Source organism: Myxine glutinosa, chromosome 1 (genome assembly GCF_964187855.1).
Source record: "Myxine glutinosa chromosome 1, kmMyxGlut1.1, whole genome shotgun sequence".
Lineage (NCBI taxonomy): Eukaryota > Metazoa > Chordata > Myxini > Myxiniformes > Myxinidae > Myxine > Myxine glutinosa.
Window position 1 is genome coordinate 10,305,922 of NC_136261.1, and position 16,819 is coordinate 10,322,740.

Consider the following 16,819-nt stretch of genomic DNA (forward strand, 5'->3'; position numbering starts at 1 on the left):
ATTGGAGAGGAGTGTGAGGGCTTGGAGAGGAGTGTGAGGGCTTGGAGAGGAGTGTGAGGGGTTGGAGAGGAGTGTGAGGGGTTGGCGAGGAGTGTGAGGGGTTGGCGAGGCGTGTGAGGGGTTGGCGAGGAGTGTGAGGGGTTGGCGAGGAGTGTGAGGGGTTTGGCGAGGAGTGTGAGGGGTTGGCGAGGAGTGTGAGGGGTTGGTGAGGAGTGTGAGGGGTTGTAGAGGAGTGCGAGGAGGTATTGGAGAGGAGTGCGAGGAGGTATTGGAGAGGAGTGCGAGGAGGTATTGGAGAGGAGTGCGAGGAGGTATTGGAGAGGAGTGCGAGGAGGTATTGGAGAGGAGTGTGAGGAGGTATTGGAGAGGAGTGTGAGGAGGTATTGGAGAGGAGTGCGAGGAGGTATTGGAGAGGAGTGTGAGGTGGTATATGGAGAGGAGTGTGAGGAGGTATTGGAGAGGAGTGTGAGGAGGTATTGGAGAGGAGTGTGAGGAGGTATTGGAGAGGAGTGTGAGTAGGTATTGGAGAGGAGTGTGAGGAGGTATTGGAGAGGAGTGTGAGGAGGTATTGGAGAGGAGTATGAGGAGGTGTTGGAGAGGAGTGTGAGGAGGTGTTGGAGAGGAGTGTGAGGAGGTGTTGGAGAGGAGTGTGAGGAGGTGTTGGAGAGGAGCGAGGGGTTGGAGAGTGAGGAGCGATTGAGCAGGCGAGTGAGGAGCGATTGGAGAGGAGAGTGAGGTGCGATTGGAGGGGAGTATGAGGAATTGAAGATGAGTGTGAGGGATTTGAGAGGAGTGCAAGGGATTGGAGAGGAGTGTGAGGGATTGGAGAGGAGTGTGAGGGATTGGAGAGGTGTGAGGGATTGGAGAGGAGTGTGAGGGATTGGAGAGGAGTGTGAGGGATTGGAGAGGAGTGTGAGGGATTGGAGAGGAGTGTGAGGGATTGGTGAGGAGTGTGAGGGATTGGAGAGGAGTGTGAGGGATTGGAGAGGAGTGTGAGGGATTGGAGAGGTGTGTGAGGGATTGAAGAGGAGTGTGAGGGATTGGAGAGGAGTGTAAGGGATTTGAGAGGAGTGTGATGGATTTGAGAGGAGTGCGAGGGATTGGAGAGGAGTGTGAGGGATTGGAGAGGAGTGTGAGGGATTGGAGAGGAGTGCGAGGGATTGGAGAGGAGTGCGAGGGATTGGAGAGGAGTGTGAGGGATTGGAGAGGAGTGTGAGGGATTGGAGAGGAGTGTGAGGGATTGGATAGGAGTGTGAGGGATTGGATAGAAGTGTGAGGGATTGGAGAGGAGTGTGAGGGATTGGTGAGGAGTGTGAGGGATTGGAGAGGAGTGTGGGGGATTGGAGAGGAGTGTGAGGGATTGGAGAGGAGTGTGAGGGATTGGAGAGGAGTGTGAATGATTGGAGAGGAGTGTGAATGGTTGGAGAGGAGTGTGAGGGGTTGGAGAGGAGTGTGAGGGGTTGGAGAGGAGTGTGAGGGGTTGGAGAGGAGTGTGAGGGGTTGGAGAGGAGTGTGAGGGGTTGGAGAGGAGTGTGAGGAGGTGTTGGAGAGGAGCGAGGAGTTGGAGAGTGAGGAGCGATTGGAGAGGCGAGTGAGGAACGATTGGAGAGGAGAGTGAGGAGCGATTGGAGAGGCAAGTGAGGAGCGATTGGAGAGGCAAGTGAGGCACGATTGGAGGGGAGTATGAGGAATTGAAGAGGAGTGTGAGGGATTTGAGAGGAGTGTGAGGGATTTGAGAGGAGTGTGAGGGATTGGAGAGGGGTGTGAGGGATTGGAGAGTAGTGTGAGGGATTGGAGAGGAGTGTGAGGGATTGGAGAGGAGTGTGAATGGTTGGAGAGGAGTGTGAGGGGTTGGAGAGGAGTGTGAGGAGTTGGAGAGGAGTGTGAGGGGTTGGAGAGGAGTGTGTGGGGTTGGAGAGGAGTGTGAGGAGGTATTGGAGAGGAGTGTGAGGAGGTATTGGAGAGGAGTGCGAGGAGGTATTTGGAGAGGAGTGGGAGGAGGTATTGGAGAGGGGTGCGAAGAGGTATTGGAGAGGAGTGTGAGGAGGTATTGGAGAGGAGTGTGAGGAGGTATTGGAGAGGAGTGTGAGGAGGTGTTGGAGAGGAGTGTGAGGAGGTATTGGAGGGGAGTGTGAGGAGGTATTGGAGAGGAGTGTGAGGAGGTATTGGAGAGGAGTGTGAGGAGGTATTGGAGAGGAGTGTGAGGAGGTATTGGAGAGGAGTGTGAGGAGGTATTGGAGAGGAGTGTGAGGAGGAGTGGCATTGGAGAGGCATGAGGGTGGAGAGGAGTGAGGGGTCACATATTATGTGAAATAAATAAATTGTGTTCATTACACCATTTTAACCATTTTGTAAAATTTAATGTGCAGCATCTAAATCAAGATGTCCAAATGTCACACACGTCCATACCCGTGGGATTCCCACGGGTGACCCCACTAGTTGTGCAATACAGCACAGACAGCCATGCCCTACAGGGTGCAGTCTGGTGCGTTTTGACCCTCTATCTCAAAGACACCATGGCTACTCACCATCGTCTCGCCACTCTCATCTACGTGTTCCCAGGATGTATCATGGCCAAACAAGGATTCTACCTTCTACCAAAGCATCACTCATTCTTCAAGTAGCACGCAGCAGCCTCTTCCCTCTCTGCAGACTGCAGAACAAGGAGCTTTTCAAACACTTGGATTTTTCTGTAAATCCTGGCAAATCTCCAATTCTAATTCTGTCTCTCTGAAAGGACCATCTGGCAAGCCCTCCCATGACGTTCCTTAACAAACCTCTTGAAGTTCAGTCTCTCAAACGTTTGGACCTCATTATCAGCCATGATCTCTTTTGTGCAGACCACATATTGAAATTGGCCTCCAAATCCAGTTGCTGTCTGGGAATCCTCTGTCTTTTAACGCAAAGAGTCTTTCCTTGGCAAATCTGAACTACTAACAACTTACAAGGCCTCCATCCTCAGCTTGATGGAGGACTGCTTTCCCCTTTGGGCTGGCCATCCTGCCTCACACCTTGCAGTTGTTCATTGTGTGGAAGCCAAGGCCCTCACAATCATTGGAATTTCCGGCAATGAAGCCGAGTCTATGGGCCTGTACTCCTGCATCACAGAGAGGTCGGTGGTCTCGCTGTCTTCTACTGCCTCCTTTCTGGTCTTGCACCCTCTGTTCTTTCCCCTGCCCCCACCACCCAAAGCTTCTCCAAGGTCCACGTGGTATTTAATAGTAATATTTATTGTCCCATATCCAGGGAAATTATTATTCAGTAACAGTAAATTCAAAGCATCACATATAAAACATCAAAAGGAATAAGAATAAGTAGAAATCTGTAAGATGGAATAAACAACAAAATGGCTACGAATTTGAATTTAACATTTGAATTGCACGTGGTATCAATTACCTTTTGAAAATGTTCTTAATATGCCAGTGACCCACTACTGGTGAAATTACAAAGATCATCTGTTCCTATTTTCACTCTCACTCTCTCACCTGTGGAACCAACTTCCTCATCAGGCTATTCAATCTCGTCCTTCCCTCCATGGCTTTATGATTGATGTTCACCACCTCTTCAGGTCGTATCCATAGTAAAGTTATTCTCCACCCTCATAAACCTTTCCCAAGCCCACACTTTCCTGTCAAGGTGATTGTGCTATTACCCACTCTCCCTCCACCGTCATTTTCAATTTTTGTTCCATTGAAGCTTCATCCCAAGATTTTCCCTTCCTCTTCTTTCAGCATTATTCCCCTCCTCCATTCTTCTTCCAAGTGTTCCTCTACCCTGTTGGTGTGTTTTCCCCCCTTTTATTCTGTGTTCTCACTCTTCCACGAGCCATGATCGAGTATCCAAAATAACAGCGATTCCGAGCCAATGCCCATCAGACAATTTCATCTAGAGCTTTATACAAGTAAAATCTCAATGCACATTACAAATAAACAGGTAAAAGATAACATTAAGAAAAATAAACAGTTAAAAAAGATGATTTATGAGAAATTGATAATCCGATTTCAAAATGATATAAAAAATGATTTATAGATAATGTCAGAGGGAAAGGAAAAGGTTAACTGAGATGGGAAGGGGTGAATACGAGGGAAAAAAATCAGGCATTTACATAGGTTTGCTTTCAGGTCGTTTCCGATCCTCAATCTTCATATTTTCTGATTCATGGTTCCGGCTTCTTGCTGCATGAAGAAAGAAAAAGCAAAATGACAAAATATTTTGTTAGAGGAAAAAAAAAAAAGGTTCCTGAAAGTATTTCAATGGACTTGGTGTCGATACCTGATGTAGACACCCCCAGACTAACTCGGTAGACACTCCAGACTAACTAACTCGCCTTACTCAATGTCTATGCTCCAAGTAATAGCGTAGCTAATAAAGAGTTTTTCACACGTTTGGCTAATTACCTTCACACGATGATCATTAATCATTGTATCTGTATTGGAGGAGATTTCAATTGGACTTTCAAACCAAATTTAGATAGAAATACACCAGAACCACATCACGAATCTCATAAAGGTCTATTGAATTGTTTTTCATCACTTGGTCTGCTTGACGCATGGCGCATACAGCACCCGACAGCTTCTCAATACACCTGGTGCCGGTGCGCTAGTGGGTTAATAACACTTGCAAGGCTTGATAGATGGTATATTAATTCCCCTTTTAGAAACGTACTCGTGTCTTGTAATCATTTCCCTTCTACTTTCTCTGATCACCACCTGGTAGTGCTTGGTCTATCCTTTTCTCAGTCAATTCGTAAAAGTACGTATTGGACTTTCAATACCAGCCTGTTGGAGGATTGCTGTTTTAAGGATGCTCTTCGTAGTTTTTGGGAAACACTCATCCTAAGAAATTCTTCTTAATCTTCTGTTCAGTTATGGTGGGATAACGTGAAAGCCCAAATTCGCGTTTTTACCTCTGCGACCAAAGGTTCTGTTCTGACCCCTGTCTGTCTGTTTGTTTGTTTGTGAACAACATATCTCAAAAAGTTGTGGACGGATTGGGCCGAAATTTGGCAGAGATGTAGCGTATATGACAAGGACGAAATGATTAGATTTTGGTGAAGATCCGGATTCAGATCCGGCTACTAGAATTTTAAAGTGATTCATCACCATTGGGAGATAGGGCCAAAAACGATACATTGCGGGATATCTCAAAAAGTTATGGATGGATTTGGATGAAACTTGGTGGACCGGTTGTGTGTGTGACAAGGAAGAATCGATTCGATTTTGGTGAAGATCTGAATATGGATTCAGATATGAGAATTATTTAATTTTTTTAGTGATTCTTCACCATTGAATGATATGGCCAACTAGGTGGAGGTATGTATGCTCTTTACTGAGTGCTGTTCTAGTTTTTTGTCAATGTTTCAAGTCCTTTTGCACAAGTAAGAATAAAATTGCGCTTTCACTCTTAGAAACTGAGATTTTGCAGTTGGAGGAAGACTTGGCTAAATCTCAAAATGATCGGAAACTTCAGTTATTTTTATTGGAAAAAAAAAAAGCGTATCTTAGAGAATTGATTCATGAGAGAGTAATGGGGATGTCTGAGACTCAGAATCCAAAATATGAAGTTTTCTGATGCTCAAAAGAAAAGCTTTTTCCAGTTAGAAGTATTTAAGAAGTCGCAAAGGCAGATTTTTTCCTTGTTAGATGCTAAAGGGAATATTACACAAAATGAGAGTGATGTAAGAACGCTTATGAAAGGTTTTTTTCTGGTTTATTTGTGGAGAAATCCGTGTGTAAAGATATTGTTGATGATATGACAAATCATCTTCCTGCTTCAAGGTCTTGAAGAGCCGTTTACCCTGGAGGAACTCAGTAAAGCTCTGCGTAGCTTTGAACATGAAAAGCAAGATATTTTCATTGATGGCCTTCCAGTGGAATTTTTCACAGCGTTTTGGGACATTTTAGGTCCAGAAGTTCTGCTGGTTCTGCAAGAAAGTTTACGCTCTGGCATACTGTCTCTCATCTGTAGAAGAGCAGTGGTTTGCCTTCTCCCAAAAGGTGAAGATCTCCGTCGGGTTGAGAACCTGGCATACCATTTCATTGTTGTGCTCTGACTACAAACTCTTTTCCAAACTGCTGGCCAATCAGCTAAAGAGTGTCATTGGAACTGTTGTTCATACTGACCAGAGTTACAGTATTCCAGGAAGATCAATCTCGGATAACATCTTCTGAATTAGAGATTTGATCGACTGTGGCCTTAAGGAAGAAGAGGGGGTTGGTTTGATTTTCCTTGACATTGAAAAGGCTTTTGACAGTGTTAATCACACTACCATGTTTCATGTTTTGCAAAAGTTTGGCTGTGGTGAAAAGTTTATAAGTTTTGTTAAATTGTTATCCAACAATATATATAGTTTGTGTAAAGTAAACAATAGTCTCTGTTCACACATTCAGGTTCAGAGGGGTGTTTGGCAAGGCTGTCCATTATCAGGGTTACTGTTTAGCCTTGCACTCGAGCCATTACTAATCAATCTTAGAATCTCGCTTTCCGGCTTTGTACCTTCTCCAGAGGAGCACCATACCATGGTATCTGCATATGCTGATGATGTCTGTGTAATAATTTAAAATGATCGGGACCTAACTACTCTTCTCGAATCCTAACACAGGTTTCATCTTGCTTCATTGTTGCGGGTCAATTGGCAAAAGAGTAAAGCTTTGTGGGTGTGTTCTGCTAAATGTACATCGGGTAGGCTTCCCTTAGCACCACCTCAATCTCTTCCAAAAGGTCGAAGTTAGACAGGAGAGGGGGTTAAATACCTTGGTGTTTACCTTGGCCCTTATCCGATACTCTCTCATTAACTAGGAAGGAGTGGTAGATCCGGTAACCAAGCGTATTAACCAATGGAAAAGGTTCCTTCCACAATTGTCTTTCAGAGTGTTACGTGCTCCTCCCCAAACCCCGGTCACAGTGTACCTCCGAGCCCCGAAAGGAGTCACGGCAGAAAGATGTTCTATTATGTGTGCCAATGACCAATGGTGAAACCACACCAATCAGTTGATACCAAAAACCAAGTATTGTATTAAGATCACACAATAATAACAACGTGCATAAGTACAATAAAATCTCAAATGCACAACAAATACCATACAATTTCTATGATGGTACCACCAGTTTCTTAACTCAACAACTCACGGTGCTCCACGTGAGCGAAATGTAACACCCCCAAAGTCACTGTCCCGGCACCAGGCCAAAGTCGATCCACGCTCCGGTGATCACAAGATAAAGGTCGTATTGAGACCAGAACCCAGGACTGCTGACAGTCGACGCTGCCGAAGAGCCGCTGGGTGGGTGTCGGGCCGACGTCGGTCAGGCAAAAGTGCACCCAAAAGGCGACTGGGAATTCACACCTTCGGTTCACCAGACAAGGACGCTGATATGAACGAGCAGCGGCTCCCAAGCGGAAAACAGCGAATTCCCAATCGAAATCCACGACACACACGCGAACCAGGCTAACGGCTGGGGCGCGGTGAAATGGCTGGAGCGAGGTGAAATGGGTGGAGCGAGGTGAAATGGCGGATGGGCCCGTAATGGAGGCGTACCTGCTCTCCAACAACGATTCACTTCAGAACCATAAAACCTGTCACGCAGGTTTATCTGTCACAGCGATAACGACTCTGCCACAGGAATTCCTTTCCCGGGGAAACCAATATTCGCTTGTGACCAACGTTCGCCAGCATCCGCTCAATACCTCAAAGCAGATCGGCCTTTCTCTCCCGACCTCACTTGCTCTGCTTCAGCCTCCTCCTCTTCCTCTTCCGGTTTGTCCCGATCCATTTCGTTTTTCTTTTAAAACACGAATTTTTACTTTTGAAGACTGTTATCTCCATTTCACTCAAACTATAACAATAATAGTACATGGAACTAAAAATGCTTCCAGTGGATGAAAACCACAAAGACGGAAGTGACGAATCCGTAACACAGAGGCCGCATACTGATCATTAACACCTTAGTTAGTCACCTCTGTCTTGTGGCAGAAATGTATCTCGCTTGCTTAAGGATATTCAGCAAATACTGGTTAACTTATTTTGGGGAGGTTATCACTGGTTGCGGTGGGATGTACTTTGTATGGGATGTGGGATGTGGGTTGCGGTGGGATGTAAACAGAAGAAGGTGAGGTGTCTCACCTTCTTCTGTTTTACCAGAGACTGTTGAATGCTTGGCAAGCCGTGGCGGTGAGCCGTCAAAAAGAGTCTTATGATGTTAAAATGTTTGTGGGAGAACCTTTGTTTCTCAACCCACTCTTTCCCAATGTTCCCCAAAGCCATTGTTTTTCCCAAAACTTTATTTCAGGTGGCATCAAAAATGTTTGCCATCTTCGTGGCTCATCTAATCGTTGCTGGAAATCTGCTGAGGAAATTGCTGAGATTACCGGTGCCAGGTCAATAAGAGCTGTAGGTCAAGTACTTGTTGAAGTCATTCATATATCTTTTAGACTTGGGTTGCAGTGGAGTACTGAGGTTAAATGGGTATCCCATAATCCTTCGCTTCCTAACATTACTTTCACCGGTTCCACTCTGTCTCCAGCCAGTATTGGCTCCTTTTTATTTAGTAATCTCGAGAGTAAATTTATTTATCAGTCTTGTCTTTCGGTTATTAACGCAAACACTCCCACAGCGGGGGTAATGAGATGGAAAGCATTTTTACCTGATACCACCCCTTCTGAACTTGCATGGAAATCGATGTATAACAAAAATGTCAGGTGACTTACAATGGAGACTTGCTCACGGGTTATTACCGACAAACACCTTTGTAAATCGTCTAGATGTTACTGTATCGGTTCTCTGTCCCTTCTGTAATACCATTGAAGATTTGTTTCATGGGTATATTGATTGTATACGATTGTTTTCTTTTTTCCTTTTACTGAATAATGGAACAATATATTTGATCGAGTAAATGTTCTGTTTTCCCTCCGGGTTTTTATTTTTGGGCTTAGAGTCGCTTCGGCAGATGAAAAGTTATTATTATCCTCGCCAGAGGAGAGGGTATTGCATTTGAGTCCGTTTGTCTGTCTGTCTGTTTGTTTGTCCGCACAGAATAAATATGATTTTCTCTGCAATCGTTGGTCGGATTGACAGGAAATTTTCACCATAGGTGCAACTCCACCTGCAGAATTTTTAAATGATAATTATGACGTCATAGGTCACGTCGTTCGACCGCCATCTTGGAAAAATCGAAAAAAATTGCACCTCTATATCTCCGAAAGCACTGAATAGAAAAAAATTAAGAGATGGCTCATTGTAAAGAACTCTCCATTGGGAATAAAATATGTTAATGATGATGTCATAGGTGCCCCATTATGACGTCATAATTCGACAAGTACAAAACTTCACTCGATCAAGATGAAATATATTGAGCGTCATCTAGGGATAAATTGGTGGAGAAAAAAATAATGATATCATGGGTCACGTGGTTTGGCCGCCATATTTGTTTTAATTCCCCTCGTTTTTGATTTTCTATGATGTTGTTGTATTCTCTTGTAACTTGTTTTGGTTTTACTCTTTTTACTCTTTGGTTTTACTCCGACGTCCATGTCCGGTGGCACATCTACACGGACAGAGCCAAATGCTGCCCCGAGTGGCACATCTACACGGACAGAGCCAAATGCTGCCTCGAGTGGCACATCTACACGGACAGAGCCAAATGCTGCCTTGAGTGGCACATCTACACGGACAGAGCCAAATGCTGCCTCGAGTGGCACATCTACACAGACAGAGCCAAATGCTGCCTCGAGTGGCACATCCAGGACGCTGGATCAGCCTTCGCCTTTTTAGCTAGAAACCCCCAGCGGAGGACGGGTTTTTCATCACTGTGACCTCCAAGAAGAGGCAAAAACGTGGTGGGGTTGGTGAGGACATGCAATCAAGCCGTCCGAAAAAGATGGCGCCAGCACAAGAACATAACGTTCCTGTTTCAGAAACGGATTTGTCCACGGCTGGTTTTGCTTTGCAAAACAGATTCAGCGTTTCAGGTGAAGAAGAAGACGTTTCCATACCTGATTGTGGCGAGCCACGTACAACAGCCCCATAACCGATCGTAAACACCTCCATGGCTCGTCAAGGTAACCTCCAATGAGGTGCCTCATGCACCCCCACTGAAGTGTCAACCACCAAGATCTCAAAGTTTCTTCAAGGCACGTTTCGAAAGAAACAAATCAAAATCAATAATGTCTTACCAGATTTGTCTGCTTTCATAACTTCCTCTAAACATCTCCTCCTCAAGGCAGAACAGCTTGGTGTGACAGAGTCACAAGTATTTCGCCTTAGGAAATGTGTGCTCAAAGCCAGGAAGGAGCTGCAGGCGCAGTCTGACTTCTTCCCCACCTAATTATTTTTCGTTAAATTTACAAGATGACCTTTTCTATTGTAACCTTAAATATTAATGGTGGGTGTTCCCCCTTGTGCAAGGCCCAAGTAAAGTTGCTTGTCTATCATAAACGTTTTGATATTGTTATTTTGCAAGAGATGAGGTGTAGCCCTTCTTGCGTTAGCCAATGGACTAGAATGATGAAAGGACAGTGGTTCTTTAGCAGCTTGGCCTGCTCTCATGGTGGAATTGCTGTCTATTTGCATCATTCTTTCTGTGCACAGGGTGTTGCTTTAAATAAATTATTAAAGGGCATTTAGTCTCAGTGAATTTCTTTTTTAATGGTTATAAGCACACGATCCTAAATGTATTGTTGCGGATCTCAACGTCTGCCTCCTCCCCTTACCATGGGGGGATTAATCCCCTTGTCTTTTTACTAGCCGACGCGATCCGGGGCTATGACGTTCCTTCTGGTCAGCGCTGAATAGGGTGGTAGGCCGAATTATTCCTATTACCTAATTACCAGCGCCTTCCGGGAAGCAAGGAAATACCCCCGCCCGAACCACGGTTTTAGGTGGAAACGCTGAGCGGTTAGCGAACCATGATCCGGGCCGTTAACAGGGACTAAACCCGATTCTAGCAGTTCCAATCGTGCCACGTTTACCCAATGGAGAAATCACTAAGACGGTCGAATTAAGAGGAAACAGGAAGAACAGATTGGTTTATTCACACTATGTACAGTGAAGAAGAAAAAGGTATGTACAGTGAAGAAGAAGAAGCAGATACACAGGGCAGCCTTAATAACAGTCTTATACTTATCCCCTGGACACGGGCCCGTTGACACTCAGTCACACTCTCAGACTCACTCACACGGGGTTTTTAGATGGTCGGGTTGAGGATCCAATGATGGCGTCCACAGCTCGTCCTTCCGGTCCCCGACTCATACCGCGAATGAGATTGAACAGGGCGGCAGAAGCTCCCACAGGTCGTTGAAGCGGAGCGGACAATTATCGGGGGAAAGGCAGGCTAGGCTGGCGGTCACTTCGCGGCTCATGGCCGCCTACGTAATAGATGAAACGGCGCTTGATATGCGCTCCTCGCAAGCCCAAGGCCAAATCCTCAACGAGTCCTTTACACTGTCGCGGCTTATCAACCGGGCGCTCTCCCAACAGTCCTTCGGTTCTCTGGCAAGTCCTTCAGCCGTGCTCGCTCCCTTCGAGTCCTTCGATGATGCCAAACATGCGAGTCCTTTACAATGGCGCTTTCCCCAACGAGTCCTTCACGCATCAGTCCTTCAGAGGTGACTTGTAACTCTAGCGGGGAAATGGCCTTAAAACGATCATTCATTCATTTTCATTCAATTAATCCCCAAGACAATCCTGTTCTATACTCTACCAACCTATGTAGGTTAAATAATTCCAAAAAATTGAAAATACAATTGTGTCCAATCACTTTTGGTTCCAATCCCAAAATCCTTGGGATTGGAACTTGTCTTATGCCAAGATGTTATTGCATATATGTGTCAAGTATGAAAGAAATGCGTTCAGGTATTTTCGAGTAGAAAATCCAGACAGACAGACAAAGTGACAACACCCCACTCGGTCTGAAACCCCATTGGGGCTAAAAACATGTAAACGGTAACATCAATAAATAGGCATGGTGTGGCGGACACAAAAGCCCACTGGCGTGGTGACATCATTCCACGCACCAAGTGGGCGGTGGCCACGCCCGAGGGGGGCGTGGCCTCATGATATACCCCGGGCGACCAGCCCGGAGGAGTACAGTGTTACAGTGTAGTCTTACAATAAAGACGTTTATATGTTACCGCTTGTCCGCTTCCTCCTTGCTCACAAGCAGCGCGCGTAACGCCGCGCTTTACTGGTGACCCTCGACGTTGGATCTGCCGGAGCGATCCTTCCACACGCGACGCCATCGCCATGGCCGCCTTCGTCAAACTTCCGGAATTTTGGGAGGCTCAGGCCGAAGTCTGGTTCGTCCAGGCCGAAGCCCAATTTCAGCTTCGGCACCTCACCGGCGATGACACGCGCTACTGCCACGTCGTCGCCTCCCTCGGGCCCGGCACGGCCGCTCGAGTTGTGTCCGTCCTTCGCCACCCACCGGACGGCCACAAGTACGAGGCACTCAAGCGGCTACTCCTAGCCACGTTCAGCCTCACGGATGACGCACGGGCCGACCGCCTCCTGGATCTCCCCGAGCTCGGTGAGACGCGCCCGTCGGTCCGAATGGACCATATGCTGTCACTGTTGGGCGACGAAGCCCCCGGTTCGCTATTCCGGGCGCTTTTCCGTCGCCAACTTCCAGCGCAGGTTCGCCTCGCGTTGGCCGGGACCGGGCTAACGGAACCCCGAGCATTGGCGGCCGAGGCGGACAAGTACTTCGCCGCTTCGGACACGCGGGCGAGCGTTGGCGTGGCCGTCACGGCCTTGGACGCTGCTGTTCCACAGCATCATCTTCTACAGCACGCTGAGTTTCAGCAGCATGCTGATACGCACCTCGTGAACGCCGCCACGCCCCGCCCACCGCCGCGGCGAAAACCGCCACCGCGGGGAAACCCGTCGACTCCACCGGCCTGGCGGAGCCAGCCGCGCTCCTCCAGCTCCACCACCTGGTGCTGGTTCCACGCCAAGTTCGGCCACGAAGCTCGGCGGTGTCATCCGCCGTGCTCCTTCAACGGGTCGGGAAACGCCCGGGCCGGCGCTCAATTGTGGCGATGAGTGCCGGCCGTTCGAGCAGCCTGCTGTTCATAACGGACACCTTCTCCGGGCACCGTTACCTGTGCGACACGGGAGCACAGGTGAGTGTCATTCCCGCCGGCACGTCAGACAAGCACGCCGCGGGTGGGGGCCCCGCGCTGCTTGCCGCGAATGGGACGCCCATCCGTACGTACGGAAAACGCTGCCTCTCTCTGCGGTTTGGAGGGCAGGTTTTCCGATGGACGTTCGTCACCGCCGACGTGCCCATGGCACTGCTTGGCGCGGACTTCCTGTGCGCTAATGGGCTCCTGGTCGACGTCAAGCGCAGACGGCTTGTCCAGGCCGAGACGTTCAGCTCGCTCGCATGTGCGTTGCCCAGCTCAACGAGCGGCTTGCCAAGCGGCTTGCCGAACGATTCGGTTCCGGCCACGTTGGTCTGTACGCTTCCGGCAGCGGACGCATTCACCCACCTCCTCGCCGGCTTCCCGGCCCTCACGCGGCCCACCTTCTCGGCGGGGGCCGTCAAGCACGGGGTGGCCCATCACATCCCCACCGTCGGGCCACCGGTCTACGCCCGGGCACGCCGCCTCGAGCCGACGAAGCTGGCGGTGGCAAAAGCGGAGTTCGCTACCCTGGAGCGACTCGGCATCGTTCGGCGCTCAGAGAGCGCTTGGGCGTCGCCGCTGCACATCGTGCCGAAGCCCGGCGGGGGATGGCGACCGTGCGGGGACTATCGCCGTCTCAATGACGCCACGACTCCCGCCCGCTACCCCGTCCCCCACATTCAGGACTTTTCCGCCCGTTTGGCGGGCAGGTCCTTCTTCTCGAAGGTGGACCTCATACGCGGCTACCATCAGGTCCCCGTCAGGCCGGAGGACGTCCCGAAGACGGCGGTCATCACGCCATTCGGACTCTTCGAGTTCCTGCGCATGCCCTTCGGTCTGAAGAATGCGGCTCAGGCGTTCCAGCGACTGATGGACAGCGTCCTGCGCGACTTGGATTTTGTCTACGTCTACCTGGACGATATCCTCGTCGCCAGCGCGTCCCGCGAAGAGCACCTACGCCACCTCCGCACGCTCTTCGAACGCCTGGGCCAGCATGGCCTGATTGTGAACCCCGCAAAGTGCCGGTTCGGCGCCGCCACAATCGATTTTCTGGGGCACCGTGTCACCAGGCACGGAGCCGTCCCCCTGCCGGCCAAGGTGGAGGCGGTGAAGGGGTTTCCGCGCCCCCGCACGATCAGAGGGCTGCAGGAGTTCCTGGGCATGGTGAACTTTTACCATCGGTTCCTGCCCCGTATCGCCCAGCTCCTGCGCCCCCTGCACGAAGCTCTCCGAGGTAAGCCGGGCAAAGGCGACGTTACCTGGACCGAGCAGATGGACACGGCGTTCACGGGCGCGAAGCTCGCCTTGGCTAACGCCACCATGCTCACGCACCCGGCGCCCGATGCACCGATCGCCCTCACCACCGATGCCTCGGACTACGCGGTGGGCGCGGTGCACGAGCAATGGGTGCGTGGAGCTTGGCAACCGCTGGCGTTCTTTAGCCGGCAGCTTCGCCCGCCCGAACGCCGTTACAGTACCTTCGACCGCGAGTTGCTCGGACTTCACTTGGCGGTCAGGCACTTCCGCCATCTGCTCGAGGGCTGGGCGTTCACTGCCTTCGTCGACCACAAGCCGCTGATCTTCGCGATGGGCAAGGTCACCGAGCCGTGGTCGGCCCGGCAGCAGCGTCACCTCTCGGCCGTGTCCGAGTACACGACGGACATCCAGCACGTCGCGGGGAAGGACAACCCGGTGGCGGATTGCCTTTCCCGGGCCGTCGCCCACGCAGTCCACCTCGGCATCGACTATGCCCGGATGGCAGCGGACCAGGCCGCTGACCCCGACGTCCAGGCCTTGCGGACCGCCGTCACGGGCCTCCGCGTCACCGAGGTGCCGTTCGACGGCGCGGGCGCGGCCCTCTTGTGCGACGTCTCCCTCGGGCGTCCTCGCCCCATTGTGCCCGCGGGCTGGCAGCGCCAGGTGTTTGACGCCATCCACGGCCTGTCCCACCCGGGCGCGAGGGCCTCCCAAAGGCTGATCGCCGACAAGTTCGTCTGGCATGGCCTCCGGAAGGCCGTCCGCGGCTGGGCCAGGACATGCCTCGCGTGCCAGCGCGCCAAGGTGCACCGGCACACCCAGGCCCCGTTGGCCCCGTTCACGGTGCCGGAACGCCGGTTTGACCACGTCCACGTGGACCTGGTGGGACCTCTGCCCCCCTCGCGGGGTTTCACCCACGTCCTCACCATGGTGGACCGCACCACCCGGTGGCCGGAGGCCGTGCCCTTGGCGTCGACAACGGCGGCCGATGTCGCGCAGGCTTTCATCGCCACCTGGGTCGCCCGGTTCGGCGCCCCCTCAGACATCTCATCCGACCGCGGCCCCCAGTTCACCTCGGAGCTCTGGGGGGCGGTTGCGCAGGGGCTCGGGGTCCGGCTGCACCGAACCACGGCCTACCACCCCCAGGCTAACGGCCTGTGTGAGCGATTTCACCGCTCATTGAAGGCCGCGCTCCGGGCCACCCTCCGCGACGGCGGCTGGGTCGACAGGCTCCCCTGGGTCCTGCTGGGCCTCCGGACGACGCCCAAGGAGGACCTGCGCGCATCCGCGGCGGAGTTGGTCTTCGGGCAACCGCTGCGGGTGCCGGGCGAGTTCCTCCCCGACTCCACAGCACCATGGTCCGCGGCACAGCAGCGCTCCGCTCTGCAAGAGACCGCCCAGAGGTTCGCCCCGGTGCCAACGGCATGCCACGGGCACCCACCGACGCACGTCGCCCCGGAGCTTCGCACGGCGGAGTACGTCTTCGTCCGCCACGATGCCCATCGGACACCACTGCGGCCCCCGTACGACGGGCCTTTCCGCGTGCTGGAGACCGGGGCGAAGCACTTCACCCTGGACATCGGCGGTACTCCTGACCGCGTTTCGGTAGACCGCCTCAAGCCGGCCCACCTCGATGTGGACCATCCACCGCCAGTGGCCCGACCCCCACGTCGGGGCCGCCCTCCTGCGGGCGGACCCCCGGCACCGCCCAGCCCCGCCGCCACGCCGCCCCCCGGTCCTGCACCCATCCCAGGAGCAGCCAGGGGCATCCCACCTGGCATCCCTGCACCCCGGACGCCGCCGATCGCCAGGGGGCGCTTCGGCCGGGTCATTCGTCTGCCCCGCAAACTGGCCCTCCAGGTGCGCGGGAATTCTGGGGGGGCGCGTGTGGCGGACACAAAAGCCCACTGGCGTGGTGACATCATTCCACGCACCAAGTGGGCGGTGGCCACGCCCGAGGGGTAGGCGTGGCCTCATGATATACACCGGGCGCCCAGCCCGGAGCGGTACAGTGTTACAGTGTAGTCTTTCAATAAAGACGTTTATATGTTACCGCTTGTCCGCTTCCTCCTTGCTCACAAGCAGCGCGCGTAACGCCGCTTGTTGCTTGACTAGCAACAAGTTGTTATGAGAGGGAAAAGGAAAGGGTTAACTAAAATGGGAAGGTGTGAATGAAAGGAAAATAAGGTATTTACATGGCTTTGCTTTCAGATCCTTTCTGGTCCTCTTCATCCTTCCTGGAGTTTCTGAACTTCTGAACCTCTTCATCAAACTCATCGTTTCTGGGCTTCTGCTTATTGCTGCATGGAGGGTGAAAAGGCAGTATCCAAAATATTTTATTGTCAGCTCTTTTGATCTGCAGATTTGTTCCATTCAATCAACTTCTGCCTGATTACCATTCCTAACCACCCACAAAGTGCAATTTTATTCTAGGCTCATGGAAAA

The 16,819-nt window shown here is 51.2% G+C and overlaps 1 protein-coding gene across 1 annotated transcript in view; it reads right to left on the minus strand.

Moving 5' to 3' along the window:
* Positions 1-3,209: 3,209 nt before the first annotated feature.
* Positions 3,210-16,819, minus strand: part of LOC137421269 (uncharacterized) — a 130,798-nt gene continuing 117,188 nt past the window's right edge. Inside the window, exons 4-5 of the mRNA XM_068107162.2 lie at positions 16,570-16,674; positions 3,210-4,175 (exon numbers count right to left, since the gene is read on the minus strand). Of these exons, the coding sequence (XP_067963263.2) occupies positions 4,157-4,175; positions 16,570-16,674 (124 nt within the window). The 3' untranslated portion in view covers positions 3,210-4,156. The remainder of the gene's footprint in view (positions 4,176-16,569; positions 16,675-16,819) is intronic.